General features: G+C 42.3%; 1 protein-coding gene and 1 long non-coding RNA gene across 2 annotated transcripts in view; one reads left to right on the plus strand and one right to left on the minus strand.

Annotated features, from left to right (window-relative positions):
• LOC127380607 (uncharacterized) overlaps positions 1 to 23052 on the plus strand; it is a 462715-nt gene that overhangs the window by 329077 nt on the left and 110586 nt on the right. The window lies entirely within an intron of this gene.
• CCDC80 (coiled-coil domain containing 80) lies at positions 1166 to 21826 on the minus strand. The gene is made up of 8 exons (XM_051609617.1): positions 21157 to 21826; positions 18897 to 20791; positions 14866 to 15022; positions 11052 to 11188; positions 10237 to 10385; positions 6908 to 7011; positions 3815 to 3895; positions 1166 to 2491 (listed from the first exon to the last, which is right to left on the minus strand). The coding sequence occupies exons 2-8, from the start codon at positions 20781 to 20783 to the stop codon at positions 2145 to 2147; spliced, it is 2862 nt and encodes a 953-aa protein (XP_051465577.1). The 5' UTR covers positions 20784 to 20791; positions 21157 to 21826; the 3' UTR covers positions 1166 to 2144.

Consider the following 23052-nt stretch of genomic DNA (forward strand, 5'->3'; position numbering starts at 1 on the left):
ACTTTGCTCTGCTTTTGCTTTAGGCAAAGGAAGTTAGACAGCTGACCTGAATACACTGATGCAATTAGCATGCACTTGTTTTCTAAAACTGACCTATGGGACCTCCCATTCTAGAAACCTTTCAGTTCCGTGATTCTATTTTATAGCTTCTCTTTGGGTTTTATTAGTATTATTATTATTTGGGTTTTTTTTAAATGATTTTTATTTTTTATTTCTCTGTCCATTGCTTTTAGCTGTAGATAAGGGAGAGCTTGGAAGCTCTCTGCAGGCAGCAGTCCTCTCAGAAAGGTTCTGTTAAATGCTGACCTTTCCCCACTTAGCTCCAGTCACCCGAGTGAGGTAAGTCAGGAGCTGTACTCTGTGCTGACTGTACCATGTGGTATGGAGGGCAGCCTGCCCCAGAGGTGACTGGGTTTGTAAAGCTGAGGAAGACCTGGCCAGGCCCTGTGACCTCTCCACATCTGCCTGCCTTTCTGACACTCAGAAGGGCAAGCAAGGTCTGACCTTTTGTGATGGAAGTTTCTAAAGAAAGCATCTGCTTTTGTGGGAACTTGTTGCTTTACCCAGTTCTATTTTTGTCTGCCTCTCTCCACCGAAAAAAAAAAAAAAAAGGATCAGAAAAGAACCAGGAAAATGCTTAAACTCAAATTGTGCGGTGTGCTCTGGCCAGCTTAGAGGTGTAGCTTCTCCCTATTCCTGTGTTACTGCTATGATGGCAAAATGTAATGAGTGCCCTGTTGTATGTATCTATACATGGCATGTGCACCCATATCACAGGTTATAGAAAGAAATATGGCTGATCAGGCATGCCTTCAACATTAAAAGTGACCACTGTACCACTATGAAGTCTTGCATGATACCTTCACTTCAGGATATTCCTTCCTTCTGGGTCTTCAATGCTTAGAAATCTAATCTGACTAATGTTGAAGGCATGACTACACATGCAGTTCCTGCCACTGATTTCAGTATGGGCAGGGTGGTGCAACAGATTCAATGCCTGAAGACACCAATGAGAAGGGAGAAGAAACCCATTTCAGAAAGTGTGGCAGAAATAGAGCTGGTTTAGTGGCAGATCAGATAATTCTCAAATAGTTTTATAAACATTTAGTCTAGATAATTTTTTTTTTCCATGAGGCAGGGTATGAGAAGAAGAGGTAGAAGGAAATTTGAAATTTAGAGTAATAGTTTAATTAATTAAAAACATTATTATAGAGAGCTAGTTACAACTCATTTAAAATACACATTACTGAACTTTTTTTTTCCTTTTTTTTTCTGATGAAAATGCTGCTTTTCAGTTTTCTGTATTCTGGACAATGCTAACTATGGTTGTGTTTCCACTTCGCTCTCATTAACTTGGATTTAACTGTCAGGTGGGCAAGACCTGAGAGAACAGGGACCCCAATTAAAAGAATAAATGGCAGCACAGCAAGCTTTGAAGTTAAGAACTTTACCTTATATTGTATGGTATTGAAAAAAATCCTGCCATAGCCAGAAAGTCTTATTTTCATTGATAAAGTCAGCTAATTACAATGTTAATGCATTGTAGAAGGAATGCTGTCTTTTTAGACAAGGTACTTCAAAAGGATTTTATTATTATTATCATTATTGCTGTTGTTATTAAAGAGCCTACTCCATGCTTCTTTCTTAAAACTTTCCATTTCTGGGAAAGTTCTGAAGTGTGATTCTTTGCTTGTATTCATGAGCACAATGCAAAATTCCCACTTTCCAATAAATATACTTATTTTTTTTTCTCCTTAGAAAAAAATACTAAAAAGAGCACTGCAATATCTGTTGGACAGTTTCTGCCCTGCCCTACAGCAGTGTCCATGGACTGGGGCTGTGGGGTTTTTTCTGTTTGGTTTTAATACAAACAGCACCTGCTGATGCCCTTTGTTTATAAAGGTTTAAAAATATAAAGGAGTCTTTATTGTTTAAAGCTTCAATAGTACTGGTTTGAATTGCTTCACTGTAAAGGCTTCTGCATTTTTGAGAAGGCAAATTGACCCAAGTCCCTTGATTCAACAGTGGGAGAAGGAGGCATGGTTATCTAGGTGGCCTGGGAAGACATTCTGCAGCTGGCCACCTATTGCTTGGATAGCTATTAGAAGACAGACACAAGGCGGTCGCAGGCTAAGTTGCTCTTTTCAGTATGGGTATCCATGGTGGTAACTTCCGTGGTGACGGTAGTCATCTTGGTAACCTTCCTGATATCCCTGGTGATAGCTATGGTAACCATACCCACCATACTCATCATCTGGGCACTGCATGCCAAGCGATTGCTGAATGGTCATTTCCTGGCGCCGAAGCTGCATGGAATCAATCAAATCATACACAATCGCCATAGACCACATTGGAGAAGGATACCAGGATTTGACGTTTCCATCTTTCCCAACTAGAAGCATGGAGAAATATTCTGGACTAATTTGGAAATAATTTCGAATATCTTTCACCAAATTAGCTGGGATATCTTCTCGGTCCACAGTAGAGCTTCCTAGAAAGTGATCACATAAAACCAGCATTGATATCTTGGTTAGGTGATGATGGTGGCTGTAGGTAAGCAAGGCAGCAACATGAGATAGGGTACAGCCCACTAGTTAGCAATGTAAGATCATTGTAATTTACAAGCTCAGGATTTCCTGAGTCTGATATGAAACTACTCCACTGTGAATAAAAGATGTATTTGTAACAGTTTTGTTAGGTTTCTTAAACTTGATCTATTCTATAGGCTGAAGCTACTAGATTGTGGCACTAGTGGGTGGCTTTTTTGTCATTCATCATACATGCATGTCTTTGGCTCCTATGCAGCTTGGGTCACTGGTTCATGTAATGCAGAAGGCATGTGTGAAAAACTGTCACAGTGAAAGAAGTCCCCAGAATTGAAATGAATTCAGTGTAATCAGGTCTATATGCAGTAGAAGAACTAAGATGCTGTCATGTACAGAGCTGTAGGAATGGCAATGAGATAAATAAACTCCTTCTTGTCTTTGTCCCTCCACTGATGGAGGGCAATCATTGGGATTAGGTAGTAGAGGAACCTGTGGCCTTTGAAATGTACCCTGACAGTGAGATCTCCTAAGAATAGCTACCTGAAGTAGCCTGCTGGAATACTTAGAGGGGGCTTATAAGAAAGATGGAGAAAGACTTTAGCAGGGCCTGTAGAGACAGGACAAAGGGTAATGGTTTTAAACCAGAAGAGGATAGTTTTACCTTGGGTATAAGGAAGAGTTTTTTTAGGATGCGTGTGGTGAGACACTGGCACAGGTTGCCTGGGGAAGTTGTGGATGCCTTCTCCCTGGCAGTGTTCAAGGCCAGGTGGATGGGACTTTGAGCAACCTGGTCTTGTGGGAGGTGCCTTGGCCCATGACAGTGGAGTTGGAACTAGATCTTTTAAAGGTTCTTTCCAGCCCAAACAATTCTGTGAAGACGAATGAGGGACCCGTATAGGAGAAGCTGCTGGGTCTATGTTCCACTAGCTCTGCAAACTCTTGAGCATGTAAAAGAAACAGACATCCCATTGTATTTGCAGCAAGGCAGGCAGAGGTGTACTTAGGACTGTATGTTTAGGTGTGAGATGAAGATGTGAGATGACTTAAAGATGATGTTTGGGCTTTTCTGTCCTGAAGAAGCTATATGATGTTTAGCACAGGAACATAAAGAAAACTTTCAGTTTAACTTTTGTGTCTTGTTTCTTAAAAGAAACAAAACTAAAGAGAAAAACACAGTCATACCCATTCCTCTAAAGAAACTACAGCAGAGACACTCAGTGCTATGCCCTTCATGGGTAGTACTCAAGAAACTGGGAACAGTCACTTACCATTAATTGGATACAACTCTAAGACACCACCAATATCTTCTCCAACTCCAAGCAATTTGAGGATAGTTATATGGCGCAGACCTGTGGAAGAAATTAAACAGGTTTTAGGTCAGAGCAGTTCTTTCTGCTCATTCTGGGGCAGATTTTTGTTTAATCAGCTATGTCTGTGCATGCTAAATTAAGGGTCAGTCTCAGCAGCCTTTTAGGAAGAAGAGTTACTAAGAGTTCTCTAGAGTCTCTGCCAGTCACATCAACTGTCCCAAATGTGGGGATAAACGTGGTATCAATTTCATTAAAGCTGGCTAGTGTCCCAAGGACAAAAGCGTTTGGCGTGGTTCTGTAGCACAGGGATACAAGCATCAAGCACTCCAGTAAACTAGAGGCCATTTCCCAGATTCAGAATATCTCTTTGCTGTTTTGTTCACTAATAAAACTCTTACTTGTCATCCACACAGCAACAAAGTATTTCAAGGCAATGTAGCCTGTCACAGTTAAACTCCAAATGACTGTGGGGAATGGTTTAGGACAGACATTAACTCCTTTCATTTGTTTTGGGCAAAGGCTTGGACTGTTGCCTCTGCTTTGAAGACAGACCTTAAGGGCTGTAGAAACTTTGCATGTAACATGAGCCTGGGCAATCTACTAAAAATCTTTCATGTAACTGTTTTCACAACTTGGAGGTAAGATACTTGGAACCACATCACTTAATTAAAACAGCTGTTGAGGAGAAATGCTTTAGGAATTCCCTAGATGTCCTTCAGACTGTCCCTAACAGCTAGTGGGGCAAATTAACTGTTAGGTTACATCTCATTCTTCCAAAAAACATTTTACAGAGGTCCATGTCACAGTTCAGTTTGGTAACTGAGATGATGCCTATGCTCAAAATGAAAGCCAGGTGATTATGAAAAAACAGAGAGTGTAACAGTGATACTATGCAGACCTCCAGCCATAACTGAAATGTATTGAAATACACAGCTACATGAGCTAGGAAACAGGGAGGAGGTGCAGAATGAGGTCATCACAATTAAAGAAGAAGTGATCAGAAACCTGCTACACCACTCAGATGCACGCAGGTCTAAAGACCAGATGAGTTACATCCAAGGGTGCTGAAAGAGTTGGCAGATGTGATCACCAGGCCACTTTCCATTATTTACCTGAAGTCCTGGCTAACTGGGGAGGTCCCAGTGGACTGGAGGGCAGCAAATGTAACACTCATCTATAAGAAAGGCAGAAAGGAGGACCCAGGAGGACCTGTCAGTCTGACCTCGGTACCAGGGAAGGTCATGGAGCAGATAATCTTGAGTGTTATTAGAAGTCATATAGAGGAATAAGCAGGAGATCAGCATGGGTTTATGAAAGGCAGGTCCTGCCTGACAAACCTGATCTCCTTTTATAATATGGTGACCTGATATTAGACAAGAGAAAGGCTGTGGATATTGTCTATCTGGACCTCCAAAAACCATATGACACGGTTCCCCACAGAACTCTCATGAAAAACCTGGCTGCTCATGGCCTGGATGAGCACACGATCTGTTGGATCAAGCACTGGCTGGACAGTCAGGCCCAAAGAGTGGTGTCAATGGAGTCAAATCCAGCTCGGGCCAGTCAGAAGTGGTGTTCCTCAGGGCTCAGTGTTGGGACCGTTTCTGTTTAACATCTTTATTGATGATCTTGATAAGGACATAGAGTGTATCACCAGTAAGTTTGCAGATGACACCAAGCTAGGTGGGAGTGGAGTGTTGGTCTGCATGACGATAGGGAGGCTCTGCAGAGAGACTTGGATAGATTAGATGGTTGGGCTAATGGTCTGGGCTTCAACAAGGCCAAGTGCCAGGTCCTGCACTTGGGCCACAGCAACCCCAGGCAATGCTACAGGCCTGGGGAAGTGTGGCTGGAAAGCTGTCCAGTTTTGGGCACCTCAATTCAAGAGAGATCTCGCAGTGCTGGAGCGAGTACAGAGGAGGGCAACGAAGCTGGTGAAAGGCCTAGAGAATAAATCTTATGAAGAATGCTTGAAGGAGCTGGGAATGTTTAGTTTGAGGAAGAGGAGGCTGAGGGGAGACCTCATCCCTCTCTACAACCACCTGAAAGCTCATTGTAGAAAGGTTGGTGCTGGTCTCTTCTCACAGGTAATTATTGACAGAACAAGAGGAAATGGCTTCAAGCTGCAACAGGGGAGGTTTAGACTGGACATTAGGATCATTTTTTTCACAGAAAGAGTGGTTAGACACTGGAATAGGCTGCCCAGGGAGGTGGTTGAGTCACCATCCCTGGATGTGTTTAAGGGTTGTTTGGATGTGGTGTTGGTGGATATGGTTTAGGGGAGAAGTTTGTGGAGCAGGGATGATGGCTGGACTTGGTGATCCCAAGGGTCTTTTCCAACCTGAATGGTTCTACAATTCTATGAAATAGTGGCTTTTGAATGGGACCTGTTTCATTCTTTTGTAGGAGTTAAGTCTAGGCTTTGTTCAGTACTTGCATTGCTAGGAACCTAAGTTAATGAGTAAGTCTCTCAGGGCTTCATTATGGAAAGACAGAAGAGTGTTTCTTAGTTTCCGCCTGGATGAGCCCATCACTCTCCAATGAACATGTAGAGGGATCTTAAGTACCTAGGTAGGGGGCTGGGTGAGTCCTCGTTGCGTTAAATCAGCTCCCATTAATATTTTTTCAGGTTTTGGCAATGAAGCAGGAAGGAAAATAAAAACAACCCACAACACCCTGATGTCTGTGCATCTCCCTGATACCTGGCCCAGTTATAAGATCTGCCCTTCCCAAAGCATTGAACTTATGTCATTACTTTTTGTGCAGTAAGAACAATAAAATACTACTGATCTCCTGAAGTACAAACCAGAAGAGAAGTTTTGAAGTGCTAGCCTTTTCTACCTCACACAAACAGTTCCAGAGGACATTTTGTTTAGCCAACTTAGCTGTCAGGGTACTACTTGCTCAGGGCAGTATTTTCCATTTGTGTTTGGAGTAGCTACAGCAAACTTTTCAGTTGCCAGACTAAGTTAGACTTATGCAAAGGAATCCATCATATCACCAGGAAGGATGTGGGTTTGGGGAGCAAGAGTATAATCTCTTTTGACTCACCAAAATTGCAGGCTTGTCCACTGAGAGCAGCAAGCTGCTGGGAATAAGCCCAGTCCTCATCACTGGGAGCAGAGATCACCACCAGCCGCCTCCTCCATCGGAACCTGGAAAGAGAAGAGTATGTGACAGAGCACGGTCATGGACTCGAGTCCTCTCACCATTTTTGTTCTTTGTAGTCTGGGATTTGTCATACCTCTCCCAGCTTCTAAGTAACAGCTGGATGGGAGATCTTCCTAGTTCTATCCGTCACTGGGACAGGATAAAGCTTGTTTTGAATTTTACAACTCCTAAACTCTCAAAGAAACATCTGCAATTTTGCTGCTTCACCAAACACTGCAAAGCTTACAAGCTTTACTTCAAGTTCCCTTCAGTTGTCACAGTGATGCTGAGAAGTGTATATTCAAGGGCAAGGAAGATTCCCGTATAATTCCTCACTAAACATTTTGCTTTTATGTCATTCACCACTGCTGGAACTACACAGTTATTTTGCAGTCCAAGGGCTGTCTGAGAACTTGGGTGTATCTTCATTTCAGACATAACTCATACTTCTGTGTAAATACCCACTGACCTCTTTTTCTTCTATAACACACTTGCTCAAGATGCCTTTAGCATGGCTTTAAATCTGAGGTTGTTTGTAAGTATGTGGTTATGTGAGCCTGTGGCTATATAAGGCATTCATGAGGCAATAAGGTGAATCTTTGATTTCTCTTTAATATGGGATGGCCCATCTAACCACTTTCTGTTGTCCTCTCAAAGAAAGGCAATGTCATAAGGACACTTGAAACCTTCAAAAATTCTAACTATAGAGGTTTTTAATACTCTCCAAACAGCCCCTTTTTCGCATAAAGGCAGGTACTTCTCCATTCAATCTAAATGAATCAGATTTAAAGGAATTTGCAAAGCTGCAGGGATATTTTTATAGCAGGAAATGATCTTTTAAATGGATGCAGATGTTATTCTGTTATAATAATAGCCTGTCTTTCTGCAGCACCATGTGAACATCTCAAAATAAAAGCTAATGTAATGGGTCAGTTCTGTTCCACTTGAGAGAGGCAGAAAATATGGTGACACTTGCTCAAAGTCACAGAAGAAGCTGCTGAAAGAATAGGGGATAATGATATCTTTGTCTTGTTGACCATCTGATTCTGCATGTAATTTTAGAATTAAAAAAGTATATCTTTTGAAAGCAAAGCTCCTCAATTTTAGTCTTGCCCAGAAGGAACAGCAAAGAGACCTGGGTGTGTGAATAGGAATGAGAAGCTTTAAGAGTCACATATGTGACATGAAGGAAAGGGGGGAAATTTCATCCTGTTATGGAAATGGGGAAAAAAAAAATCTTTGTGATACTGAGTCTTGCCAAACACTGGGCTACATATAAACAATGACTGAGAAAGTAAACATTGCATCATATTTTATCTAGGGCATAAATCAGGATGGAATCTTGTCTGTGAGCTGCTTTAAGATAATCCAAATCCTTTCTGGTTTTTTAGTACCTCCTTTGGAGACGTAGAGAGCTGAAAAGGGCTGAAAGCCACTAACGCTGTTTATCCCTTTGCCCCAGGCAATCCCTATACCTCATGTACTTGTCTGGGGCTACATCTTACTGAGAAACTAGTTCAGTTCATCCTTCACAGCTGTTAGTTCACCATCACTAGTGTACAGATGTATGCCTTATTTCTGACATCACAAGCCACAGGCCAATACTCCTGTCCTGACAAATCTGTCAGACCCTTCCCTGTGTGCATCCTTTCTTCCACTTCTCTCTGTGTTCTGTCCTATTGCCATTTGTGAGCTCAGAGAACAGCACAGCTGGTGTCTTGGTGTTACAAGGGGACTCTCTTCCACAACCTCAAGGATCTTTTCCTGATACATGTGGCTTTTAAGCATTGCTCAAGACAGCTCTGGCTCTCATGGTCTCCTTTCACGCCAGCCAGGCTTGTTAAGAAAAATATTTGCATTATTATAACTGACCTCCCCAATGAGCAACACCAGGGAAACCATGCCAGGACTCTTGTTCAGCTGGGAAGATAATCTTGGACAAAGCTGGAATTAATCTTGCTGGGAATCTGACCAGCTAACGTGGCTAGTGAAATCCACCCAATATTTAAACCCTGATGCTACATGGACAACAAATGCATTCTGTGCAGTGGCATTTCTCTTTATAGATGCAACATTCTGCATTTTTCCTGCCTGTTTTTCTAATGTGTGTTTTTTATTAAGGCTGTTTGCAAGCAAAGAAGGATCTGGGGCCTGTCACTTTCCAGCATACAAGCTCTTTCTTGTGCTGGTCAGCTATTTCCAAACTGTGGTTCTTCTTGATGGTCTTGAGGATGAATCACTGATACCTAAACAGGAGGTGGTGAGGTGGGTGGGGTGGATCTTGTTAAAGGTTCTCTTTCTGTTGAAGTGGCCGTCGAATTTTAAAATGTTTATGAGAGAACAACCTACTCATTTACCTGTTGCTCCTTTCTCCCTCAAGTCATAATCCATCATACTGCCTCAGTTATTTTTATAGCTGTCTGGCATTAACAGTGTATTCCCATCGATTCCGATGGTGAGTGAGGAGGATGTGGTAGTAACAGGTAAAGCCTAGAGTGGTGGGGTAGCCCTAATTCCAAGTAAATTATTTTGTAACAGAGAGGGCTATAGCTGCACAGCTCTTCTGTGGATCTGAATTCCCACAGTCCAGATGTATTTATTATCTGGAATTTAAGTCTCTCAGGTAGAGCAGTAACATGACATTAGAGACTGCATAAACAAAACTGTCTTTTTGCAGAAGGTCCCTCAGACATTTTGCAAGAGACATCTGCAAGAAGTTTAATAATATGCATGACTAATACTGGCAAACACCAAATGTTATCTCAAGCAGGATAAGAAGAAAGTTACAGAGAATAAATCACTGATTCTTGTTACATGGAAGGGATTAGAATGGGATTAATGAGATTGTGATGGTTGATGATTGAAACACATAAACATTGTGCTTCATACATTCAAAACACTGAGCTAACACCTGCAAATTAATCCTTATTTGCTCTTCTAATGCAAATCAGAGTTATTATCTCCATGTCAGGACCGGGGTACTGAGGTACAGAAAGGTAGTGTTCAGAGAATGTGCAGCCAGTCAGGAAACACGACATGCATCCTGACTTCCAGTGCTCTGTACAAGATTGCATGCAGCTATGGCTACGTCTCTGTAACTGCTCAACACCATAAAAACTGTAAAATCTATATTAAAAAAAAAAAAAAATCACATAAATACTTGGATGAGTATTCTTCCAATATGACAATAATTATTAGAACTAGCAGCAGAGAAGAACAGAAGGTACTACCTGGATAAGAAGCTCTCAAGGGATTGCTTCTTATCTTCTTTGCAGACAATACCTTCTTTTTTCTGTCTTTCCATGTCTTTAATTCGTGACTGGAAGGTGTCTATCAGATCAAACACAGACTTCATTGCTATGGGTACTTCATAGTATTGCTGTAAAGAAAAAAAAACAGATGGATAAAAGGATGCACATATTAGCAGTCTTTCTTTTACATACATGTATATATATATACATGTATATATATCCTACAGCAATGTAGGATATATAGATATTCAAGTATTCCTATTTATACATGAGTAACAAGGCCTAAAGCAGATTAAAACCCATGAACAATATTATTTGTTTTGCAGTCAGACTGCTCTTTGGAAGTGGCATATTTTCAGTATTTGCCCAATATGATAAAGCTGGGCCATTGCAGGCAACAAATTGTCTTTATATTCTTTTGCAAGGCCATTCAACTAGACCACTGTCCATATGCAATGTGTTGTCATCCCTCTGCACGGCCAAACTGTGTGTTTTAGAATGCCAGGTACTATGTTAAAACTCCTGCCTGTGTGGGATCCTGTTCCTATGGTGTCAGCTCACCATCCCAGCAGAAACCCCCAACTCCTGAAATCCTCTAACTGCAGAAAATTAAGATAGCTACCTAATTCCTAAAAAATTATCTCACTGTCCTTTTTCTTGTCCTCCAGCAATAGCTGAGTCCTGCATCAGTCTCTTATGTGCGTCATGTGCAAGCCTGTAGTGTAATTTCCGACAAGTTTTCAATTTTTCATATTTTTTCAGTGCCTTTTCTTTCAAAGAGTAGAAACTCTCACCTTGACCTTCATGTCAGTGTCTGTCAGCACCATGAAGAAATCATTGTAGGTCATCCCATACTCTTTTCTCAACTCATTGATGAGCTGCTGGTCCACAAGATCTTCATCCTCTATCACTTTCATGGGCTTCTCATTATCTTAATGTGAGACACAGGAGAAATAAAAATAGTTATGGAATCATACAGCACTCTGCCTTTGATTTCACCTTGAAAGAAAACGGGAAATTCATTTGCCAGAAGCCCTCCTCTTGCTGCAAGGGCAAGACATTCAAAAGCCTCAGTATGGCACTACAGCTTTTAACTGTCCAGTTTTCAATCCTCGTATTTTTTGAAAATCAGTCTGTCCTAGGGCACATGCACATCAGTATTCAACATGTCTACTGCTTTTGAAAAATCTTGGTTGCTTGCTTTTCTAGAAAGATATTTTAGTGGTTTTTTTTTTTCGATAGGATTATACATGGATATGCATGTAATAATCATTTCACCAGCTTCTGAAAAGCAGCCACTTCTGAAGTAGAAAATAGAAATTCTTCAACAATTTAGGACAGGAGCTAGAAAGCACCATAGCCAAATGAAACAGCATAGAGAATTTGGGTCAGTAAAATACAGCTAAAACAGCTTTAAGTTGGCCAGGTTGCTAGATTTGACCTTTCCAGTTTAGTGATGACAAGAAACCAGAAACTGTTTGATGTGTCTTGAATATTGCAGTCCAAGCTCTTCAGCTCGCTCTGTCCTGCTGTGGCACTCCTCGTCCATCTGCTTGCTAATGTTCATTTCCCGTTCTAGTACCCTGACAGGAAAAAACTTATTTTTGAGAATAGTTTGTACTTACTCACTGGTCTACCCTAAGAAAATATTGAGAAATACTAGCGAAGAAAAAGACCTCTGAAGACAAAGATTTGAACCATGTAGCAGACAAGCCTGTGGGGGATACTGAGGTTCCTTACTTCTCATGGAACCAGGCTGTATTTTAGAGCCAGGTCCTGCAAGTGTCCATGTCACCAACTCAGTCTCAGCTGTAGCATCCAGCATTATACAACTGCAACAAACGCAGGAACAGGGTCCTCTATGCAACTCTGGGCCTAGAAAGCTAAAGACAGGCTAAATCACACACACAGTGAAATGTTACCTGTGCACAAATGAGCCTCCTGCAAATGTTATTCGGCCATGCCCTATGACACCACTATGAATATAAATATTCATCTCCTCACTTAGAAATCCCAGCCATGGCTTAGGTGACCTGCCTGAGGTCAAACAAAGATGTGACAGCTGGTTAAGAGCTAGAATCCAGAGGTACAACTTTCCAGTCCCCTGCTCCACTGTTCCTCACCAGCACAGATGAGATTAATTGATCTGAGTTGAGCATACAGCAACAGAAACCAAGGCATTTAAAATAGCTTTCTAGCCTTAAGAAGCATAATGATCTGGTTCAAATTTTGCAGTAGGTCCAGTAGAAAACAATACCAAAACTAGATGAAACTTTTGAACTAAAACTTTTGGAAAATGTCTGAATCAGAACCCCACCTTTAGTTTTCACACCTTAAACCTGCTTCTTACAGAAAAAACCCCAAACCAGCAAACATTAAAGTTTGGTTATACTAATCAAGCCAGAGACGTAATTTATATGGTTTTACATGGTTATATGCCTTTTTTTGTTTCAGTTTGAGCTGATTTTGGACAAACAGGGCTAATGAGGTCTCTTTCATTCACTAATTCTGAATGTGTTTGAAATGTCAAGTGAAAAGTTTTTTCTGTTGTTGTCATTTTTATCTCAGTCCTAACATGCACCACTACAAGTAGACCTCATCATGGTGGGTGCTAGGCCTTCTCACCACAGCCTAAGTACTGTGAACAAAATGTTTCTTTGGAGCTTTTGCTGCCTCTGGTGCTGACAGAGTGAGCCATGAAAAGGCTATGCAGGCAGGAGAAGGGGAGGTAGAATAGAAAGTAATTTGTATTATTTAAACTTTCTACAAAGCTCAAGATTTGGTGCTTTTAGCAAAAATGTAAGGTGAACTTCATGTAAGGTTTAACTTACACCCTTCTAAGTCTCCTGCATTTCTTCAACAAGTTAATTCCTTCTGTGGTAATTCAGACTTGTGTGGTCTGGGAAAAGTTTGGGTGTAGGTTAAGTTTGGAACAGGCTGAAAAAGTATGGTCTATGTCAGAGTGAATATCTGTTTATTAGCCAGACTGAAGCTAAATATAATCCTAAACAGTCCACTGACAGGCAGATGGGTCTAGGAACACAAAAAGTGACCTTGAGTAACCTTGGCTCAATGTGGAAAATCCCATACCACTCCAGATTTGTCTAGGAGGTACACAAATGGACAGTTTGGCAGGATTTGTGGCTCACTGTCATTCAGGGACACAAGACTCTTGGCCCTTCTCTAGGTCCTCTCTCTCTGAGAGCAGTGAAGGCATGGCTGGAAGCCAGACACAAATCTGGGATCTTCCAGCCTGTTGTATGCCAGACCTGAAATACCATGAAGCTTGCATGGTCCTGAGCTTTCTGTTCCATCACACATCTCTTCCCATGATCTGGTAAAACCAGATGAATTTCCGAAGGAAAGACATGGTGAAATTATAAGCAAAGTTAGCAGCTTTTATACTATTTCTTTGCTAATTTTTAGACACAAAAAGCAATGAGATTATTTACATGATGCAAGAGACACCTAAGCTTAAGTGCTTTGCTGCACTGGGACCTGAAGTCTTTGTCCAAACCCGACTATTACGAATGGAAGAGTTCTCACTGCCTTTTGTGGGTGCTTCCCCAGGACCTGAACAGTGACACCAGTTGTTTCAAACCTGCCTAAGAGAGCTGGATGCCCAGTTTCACCTGTCTACATTGGAACTCTCTATATAAAGAAGGTGGTACTAAATATGGCTGAATGAGCTACTTTTCAAGTCTTTCATAGTCTGATTTATAGTGCCTCCAAAACCTCCAGCTTCAGTGAGATTAACCTCTTTACAATAATCACTGACAAGCAGTCACACTGATGTCTTCTGAATTAATATCTGTCTACTGCAGTGAGGGGAAAATGCGCCTGAACTTCTCCTTGGTGTGGAGAATACTCACTTTGTGAACATATCAAAAACAGCTCTTAAGCCTAGGAAAGTTGATCCTTGGGAAGGGGAGGAAAGGAACTTGGAGCAAGGGGTCTAACTAGTACAATTCTCTCTGATCTGGATGTAGTCAATGCATGCCCCTCAGAGTGAAGTTTTTCCCATGACATTATGAAGAGTGCAAAGGCATTAATAAGTTTTATATGTCAGAGCAGGGACATAATTATGTTGGACTTCAAAATAGAACTAGCTTGGGCCAAATTTTGAATATAATCATATACAGCTCCTTTCAGCATTTCCCGACCCAAATCTCCTCTCCTTCATGACAACAGCCAGCTTCTTTAAGCAGAGTTTTCATCATGCTAGCCAGTATCTAGTCAACCATTTGATTAGACAGTGAGTGTGATATTCATGGTTTTGGTAGAGCTGAGCCAAATTTCCTCTTTTTGTTCCATGCTTCCCTCACATTTTTCTGCCTTTTCACTGTTCCACTGTTTTACTGGCTTTAAGAATTCTCACAAAGAAAGGGAACTAAAGGTGGTCAAGTTACAGCACTTGAAGCTTAGACATAGAAAACACCAGAGACACTTATGTAAATAGAAAAGGGGTGTAGTTGTTATGGAAGGAGGAGAAATGGTTTTGGAAGTGCAACTGGACAAATGATCTTGACCCAAGCTGGGCAGGTTTTGCCCTGTGCTGTCTGTACTGTGCCCATGAGATGGAAATAAATTATTAAAAAGAAAAAGAACCTAGCTGGAAGTGGTCAATTTTCATGCTGCTGTTGTTCATGGTGCCAAAAATTGTAATGACTGAGATCTTCCTCGTTGCCATCTTGCAGAAGCTTTCCAGATATTCATCTCGCTGCTGTACATACATGGTGTTGTCTGCCTTGGGGGTGGTGATCAGCTGGTTGGTAACAGAGACAAAAGAGCTTGTTCAGTATGAGGAATGAAGCAGATGCATATTTTACTGAAGGATAATTAATCACTGTCTGCAAACTGGGCTTTTTTTTTTTTTTGCTTTTTTAAATTTTATTTTACATAGAGCTGTTGACAACTCGGTAGTCTTATTTTATTTATTTGTGTTTGGAGTGTACCTTTAGGTGCAGGCCTGACCCAAGGTTGTTTAACCAGCCACAGGAAAATATCAGGAAGCATGGCCAGCTGGTGGCACCAGTGCCTCTGCTGCCTTTCCAAGTGCTGGTAGAAGAAATGGCCCTGGATTTTACAGAAAAACATGTACTCTCCTATTATCCCTTACCCTGCCAGTCCCACCAGGTCTTCCTCTCAGCCTTAGTGGTGCCATGAATCTAGGATTCCCCCTACTGACTCCCAGTGGGACACTGGGAACATGGTAGCTGCTCTGGCCTCATTCCATGGTCCAGGCAGGGCTCCTGGTGGCTGTTTTGGCTGTCAAGAGTTGAGTAAAACCAAGGCTACATGAATACTTATGTAACTGATGGCCATATGATAAGATGTAGAAGTCTTGCTACAGCTCCTGTGACCTCATCTGAAAATTACTGATTTAGCCTTTGTTTGTTATAATCCACTTTGATTTCTTACAGAACTTATATTTGCTGAGAAGGCATGGCTTTGGGAAGAGCAGGAGTAGGAACAATTACAACAACAAAAGTATAAAAATCTCTACAGTTCATAGCACTGACAAAGCCTCCTAACAATTGCGAAGATTTAACTCTTTGGAAGTTTAAAGAACACAACTTAGCTCTTTCATCAGTGACTGAGATGCAAATATTCCAGGGAAGGTGTGTGCGTAACAACACGTCAGTGCTCCTATGCAGCAGTTTCCAGCAGAAGGTGGAGAGGAATGCTGCAGCTCTAACAATGTAATCAACCTTGCTGGCAGCAGTGAACTGCAATCAAGCACCTGCCAGCAATGCCCCAAACACAAAGGGAGCTGGAATCTCGTTCCAAATGTTATGGTTTAAGGTCATCAATAATAACCGGAATCGATCAATAACAATCTTACGCTTTAGTCTATAACAGGTGCAATCATCTTCTAGCTGCCTTCTTAAGTTTGTAGGGCCCGAAGGCTAATTTTTATGACTTTCTCCTTATAAATCCAGTTCATCAATTTACTGAAATGTAAGAGGCACCTCTAGGCTTATAAGATCTGACTCTTATTTATGCAAAGGCCCCCCGGCATGACTACAGCACTAGGACATGAAGGTGGATGAGAGTCAGACACAAAGAGGATTTGATTTCTGGGCCATAGCATATAACCCGTTGCTTTTAAATTGCATATAAAAGCTGCAAATAAAAAAAGGATGATGAAAAGGATTTGAGGACTGAGATCAAAACCAGACTGTTAGTTTGTGTTGTCTTCCTAGTTTTGGAGGCCTTAAGCAGGAACACACCATCAAGTCTGAATTTCATGTACTTCATCAAACTTTGTAGAACAAAGTGGGGAATGTTCAAGAGGCAAAGCAAACTTCAAGTTACAGCTTTGTGCTAGGATTGGTTTAACCCAGGCAGCATATACACTGTGTCTGTCTGTATTTGCATGTACATGTGTGGGTGTGCATGTGCATATATGTGCACGTGGGTATAAATGGAGTGTTATATACAATCTGTCAGTCAGCATTTCATCACTGTGGAGAAATAAACAAAGAACTCCAGAGTCACTGAGTCCAGATTTCTCCACATTAGTAAGACTGCAATAAAAACCCCACTATAGAGGGGCTATTTTTTCAGTTATAGCCTTCAACATTCTGAATGTTTGAAATTCACACTGCAAACAGCAATCTGAAATCTTTAATGATGTGTAGGACTCAAAAACCTGTGTCTCTCTCAAAAGACTTTTGGGAGAGAACTAAATCAGTGTAATTGGAAGCCAGTCTAGTAAAGTAGCTGAAAGGCAAAAGTATAGCAAAGCACTGGGGAATAGCTCAGATAGAGCCCCTTCTGCAGCAGTGAGGGCTAATTCTCTAGGGAGGGAGTTTGGAGGCTGAGGAACGACAGAGTACATCCAGCTGGAAGGACTGACCCTAAAGGAACAGAACAATTTGATAAGAAGGGATGCAAACAGGCATGCGTGTGGATTAAAAAAAGCTTGAGAAGTTCTCTGTTCTCCACATGTGCCAGGTGTGGTGAAGAGATAGTAGAGTTCAGCCACTGCTTTTACTAATGACCACATCAAACTTCAGAGCAAGCAGGCTGAGGACAGGATTAGATACTGGAAAAAGTGAAGTGCATCATGGCATAATCCTTTATTTTCTGCGAGTTTGGCCTAATAACCTGAAACTGTGCAACAGTTTCGTTAGAGATACAGCTGAGAGGTGGCCTAGTGTCAGAATGTTCAAATTTAAGACCGTCCTTTAATTTCCCAGGACTGTGCTGATGTGAGCTCTGCTTTTGGCTCTTCTTTCAAATTGGCTTTTATTTGTCCTAATGCTACACATATTCTTGGAAGCCACAGGCCATTAAGACATATGATCAAATTTCAAAGATCCCAAACTTCTGTGCAGCTTTTCTGTCTAAGCTTTTGATTTGGCCAAGTATTTGTTAATAAGTAACTCATAGGCATTATTGGAAAAATTCAGTGAAGTTAAAGTTTTTCAAATATATGGCTTTTCTCCACTTCCAACGTGTTGAGTACTACAAGTTTGCTAGATCTGCACAGCCCCTACACCTGGAAGAATGGGGAGGGGGAGAAGAAAGTTGCCTTCTGCTCAGGTCTGCGAATCATCAGCAGAATGATTAATTAAATTCCAATGGTTGATACCTTAGCTTGGCATCTTAGCTATTTCTGTTGGAATATGGGGCATCAAAGTCAAAGCTATGTTTGTGACACTGGCTATGGGACAATAACTATGAAACAGGCCAGCTTGCAGTGGAATAATTATAAGAAACCAGCTCCCACAATAATATTTTTAAAGAACTGTTTTTCAAAGTGTACCTTTCAGGGTATGTGTCATCTGCCAGAAAAAACATTTGTACTACATCTAAAACTGTTTCCTGTCCCAGGTGAAGTGTTTTTTTAGATAAGTAGCTGGAAAAACGTACAACATTATTAAACCCTTGGACAAGTAACTCCAGACCATGTTGAGTTTCTCAGACTTGAAAACTTACTATAGTCTTATAGTTCAATAATACCAGCAGGAGAAAAAAAACAACAACAAAACAAAGTAAAGTTTGTGTGGGATCTCTGAAGATGTCTAAGAGACTTCAATGCCAAATTCCCCTCGGAAAGAATAGCAAATGTAACAATCCTACCTCAGGGCATCTGATCATATATGCCTTTTTGTATATCCTCAGCCTGACATGCACTAGTGCTGCCAAGCCACCTGGCCTGCTTCCAGTTTTAGGACACCAGCACCAATATAAAACAAGTGTGACAGCTGGCAGGACTTGCTGAGCATCAAAATCTGATAACATTGATTGGCAAGTACCCCAAAGTGATGAATGGATGTAATCCACACTGAAACCCCATTTTATTGATCTTAACTGTACAGATCTTGACACCTACATATCCACCAGAAACAGAAGAGTCTGATGGCTGTATATGGTGGCTTAAGGAAGTGACTGGGAAGAGATTTTAGCCTGGCTGTCAGTTCATACTGCATGTAGGATTTCCAAAATGAGGCTGCAAATCCTTCTCTCTTGGAAATGGTCTTTTTGATCTAGAAATTTTACCTCTTAAACATAAGGTACCAGAAAAGAAGAATACAAAACCACCATCAACTCTCTGTTCTGCATATCCCTCCTAGGAGGGAGATACGATTCCATTTAGGTAATGAGATTCAGATGAATGAGTTACTTACAATAAGCCGCCTTTTGCCTTCAAAATATTCCAGGAGATCAGTCACCGATTTCCTGGGAGGCTGTAGGAAAATCTTCTTGTTGGGCTTGGGGAAATCCTCATTCTCAGTCCTGCTTCCCTTCTTGTTCTTCTTGCTACGATCTTTGTCCTGCTTGCTCTTTTTCTCAGCTTTGTCCTTCTTGGACTGCTTCTCACCTTTCTGCAGCTTGTCCTTCTTCTTCTTCTTCTCTGGTTTATCAATTCGCTCATGTTTCTTTGATTCTTTTCCTTTCTTTGGGGGAATATTTCCCACTGCAAACTCTTCCTCTAAATGGACACTACCAGGCTTGCTCGAGTCATATTTATGTTCATATTCATTGCTCAGTATCTTTTCTTGGGCCTTCTTTTTTGGTGGTTTAGTCTTACTTGGTTTGTGTTGCCGCGGTGTGACATTCAGGTCCCTGTGGTTATACACCTTTCTGTCTGTTCGGTTATCTTTAAATCTACCCACATTTGCCTTTGTATAGTGCACTGATGGAGCTGTTGGGACTTCTGTGAAACTGTCATAGCGGGTGGCTTTGTTTGGTTTCCGTGTGGCTGCCGGCTGTTTCTCTGGGTGACCACGCTGCTGGTCCCTGCGGTTTGCCTTCCACACAGGAGAGTAGAAATCCTCAGAGGTTGTGACTCGTGGTGTGGTGGCATCAGGGGCTACTGACAGCCTGTGGTACTCTGTGGTGGTATGTGACTTTGGGGTCCAGGTCCTCTGTGTGGTGGGGAGGGATGTAGTTGTTGTCGTAGACCGGCTTGCTGTTGTCACTGTGCGGGTGGTGGCACGGGTAGTTGTGGTGGTGGGAGGGAGAGTAGTGGTCCTTACTGTAGGCAAAGGAGTGGCAACTGTGGTTGTTATTGGTTTCCTCACTGTTTTGGTCCTTGCTGGCTGATTATTGCTCTTCCTTGGCTCTTCCTTCCTTGCTGACACCTGGCCATTTCCACCGCCAGGGGTAGGCTGGGTGCTGCCCCCATTATTGTCTTCCTCAACCACTTGTCCCTCTACTCCAGCTGCTTTGCAAGTCTGGATGAAGCCCTTCTGCCTCATCTTCTCAATTTTTCTGATTGGACTCTGATCAATGACTTCATACATGGCCTCTAGCCTGACTGGATAAGGGTACCTTTCCTCCACCTGCAGAGTTTTCTTCAACAGCACCATGCCAAATTTCCCCTTTTCCAGTTTCAGAAAGCCCATGAGCTTAGGGATGAGGGCAGGATCAAGTGGCTGCTCCAAGATTTTTCCTTCATTGGTTATCCTTCTGACTTTTCCCCCTTCTTCCCCTTCTTCATGGAACAACACAATCTGCTGGATGTGCCTCTCAGCCAGTTCACAGTAAACATCGTTTTTCAGCAGGCTCATCATGAGCCGGTAGTAGCCCTCAGAGGCATGGGGGGCAGAGATGACCCACACTCGATTTTTCCCAGCAAAGCTGGCCAGGACATTGGGAGAACCTGACCCCGAAGGGAAACGTACCACCCGTGACTGTGAGGCAGATGATATCCCTTCGTCCTTAATCATCTCGGACTTGGGGAATTTGGCTGCAGCTGTGAGTCTCTGTACCCGTCTCATTCTGGTCCCCATGCCCCTGGCCTGGGAACGTGCTTCCCCTTGTATGAGATCAGCAGGTGCCTTTGGAGGTGCTGAAGAATCCCTTTTGGTGACAGGGTGTAGGGGATTTGGGGTCATATTCCTCACGGATGCTCTATACCTTCTCAGGAGGCTGCTTGGAGCCCTGTTAGTCAGGGGCACTTTCCTAACTCCATGGCTCCCTCTCTCTGGTAGCCCCCCAGTCTTCTCAGAGCCACACACTAGCCACACTGCCCACAGCAGGGCTAAGCTGAGAGCTGGCCTCCAGTTCATTGTGCAATCTGTTCCAGGGGAGGAGGAGAAAGAGAAAAAGCTAGAAGTTAGCAGTACAATGATATTTTGTGCCAGTGATTAGAAAACAACAGCACAGGCTGGTTAGTTTTTCTGATTTAAAAGTGCTGATTACCCCTCAGTCCTGCCCTGGTGGTTTTGTACAGTTTACAGTTATTTTTGGAAAAGCACAAAATGGATTGTTTTATGCAAAAGTGAGATCATCCGTCTGTAATATGACTCTGTCTATCCAAAAGGACACTGTGATCTGCATCTTTCCCTCTGTCTCTCTCTCACTCACATACACACATGCAAACACACACATAAAGGGTTTGGTACACAGAGCAGAAAGCCAAGAATTTGACTTGAGACTTACACCCTAAGGGAAGTTCCCCTTCCAGGGACGAGGTTTCACGTCTTTTTCCTTTAAAAGGAGACCAATGCCATACAGCTTTGCTGCTGCCCGGTGATTTATCTTTACGCAGCCCAACAGGTCCCAGTCTGTCTCCCCGTTTCTCTTTTAACTTTCTTCTTCACCTTCTTGACAAGCAGGATAAGGTTAGCGGTAACTTCCTTTGGGAGCTCTGCTTCTCCATTTACCTGCAGGTCTGGCTTTTTGCTGCACCGCTTACCCACAGAGGCAGGGGTTTCATCTAAGGAAGGGGAACGCCTGGCTGCTCCAAGTCTCTCTCTTTAAAACTTGCCAAGTCTCCTTCCCACTCTTTGCTTCCTCAGTCTCGTTTAGCTCCTTTGTTTCCAGAGAGGAGAGCACTGGCATTAATATATTTTCCAGGCTGGAGAAAAACACCGGAATGTGATGCTGGGGGAAAAAAAAATAAAAAAAAAAAGAAAAAAAAAAAAAAAGGACGCTTCCCTTTCTCTACACTTGGACAAAAGCAAATTGTAAAAGACTCGTCTTTTCTTCTTCTCTTGCTCTTCTTGGCTGGCCACGGTCCCAGAAATGTCAGGGTAACCCCAGCCCTGTTCCGAACCAGCCTCAGACAACAGTGGCCACTGGAAATGGGGGAAACTTCACTCAGGATTTAACAGCTCAGCAGAACCCGCCTCCCTCCTCACTCAGACACAGGGAGGGAGGAGGAGGAGGAAGGCTCGGGGGGCTGAAACACTGCACAGCATCACAGAGCGCTCAGAGAGGGTGACTCCAGCCTTAACTCTTTCCTTCTCGTGTCCCAGCTCCCTGGTGCTCCCTGGCCTCGGCTTTCTCTTTCCTCCCATTAAACAGACACCATCTGGATAAAAAGTAGTCCTGTGAGAAGTGCATTTCCCCATCGATGTCAGTAATGGCTCTGCTGTTTAAGTTACTGGTTTTTAGCCCCATGATTTCTGCCTCCTGTTCCCCTTTTCCTTGTTTGTTCGCTTTCTGCAAGTCTCCCAGTTAAGTTAAATTTCACTTTCCACCCAATTTATTTTTTCATGTCTTCATATCTGTTGCTATAGTCTGTTCTGCAAACATCATAGGGGCATGGCTTTCTGTTAATTTGTAGTTTTTAAAGAGATCAGGATGTTTACTTTATGACTAGTTAAAATTAGAGCCGCATGGATTTCCCTATTTTTACACTAGCAGTAAAAAACAAAACAAAAACAAAAACCCAAAACAAACAGAAAAGGTGCAAAAGTACCTAAAGATACAAGGGTAAAGACAGGGTCACGTCCTTTGCTCTCCCTTCGTGCTGTAAATGACACCATTCTCTTGAGCTGACGTAAACTGGCGCAGCTTTGCTGCCAGCACCTGGTCTTCAGCCGGTTCACACTGGCTCTTCAGTGTGTCCTGCACCTTCAGTGTAAAACACCACTCGGTTGTAGTTGATGGGTAACACCTAAAAACATCCAAGACCTTAATACTCCTTCTACTGTTTTCCAAGACTTCACTTAGTTACAGAGACACTTCTGTGATAACATACTGCATTTGATCTCAGTTATCTTGGGGGGGAAGGGGGGTAGGTGTACTTTCTACTTCTCTTGAAATTTATGTTTCAAGGCTAGAAAACTTTCTCTTCTTTCTTTTTACTGATTTGCTTAGTTTTTACTTTACATTGTCCAGTGCACTGATAAACATTAGCAGTGGTTTTGCTAGTATGTGTCCACAGTTTGCATTCAGTGGCCAGTGGTTTTCCCTGGAGGCAGGGGAGGACGCTGGATGCCTGTGCTCACATTAAGATGAGTGCAAAAATGCACAACCATTCCCGGACTATCATAACCTACATCAACTGCAAAGTATGAGGATTGTACCTCTCACAAGGGCCACAAAGCT

The sequence above is a fragment of the Apus apus genome, chromosome 1 (assembly GCF_020740795.1).
Source record: "Apus apus isolate bApuApu2 chromosome 1, bApuApu2.pri.cur, whole genome shotgun sequence".
NCBI lineage: Eukaryota > Metazoa > Chordata > Aves > Apodiformes > Apodidae > Apus > Apus apus.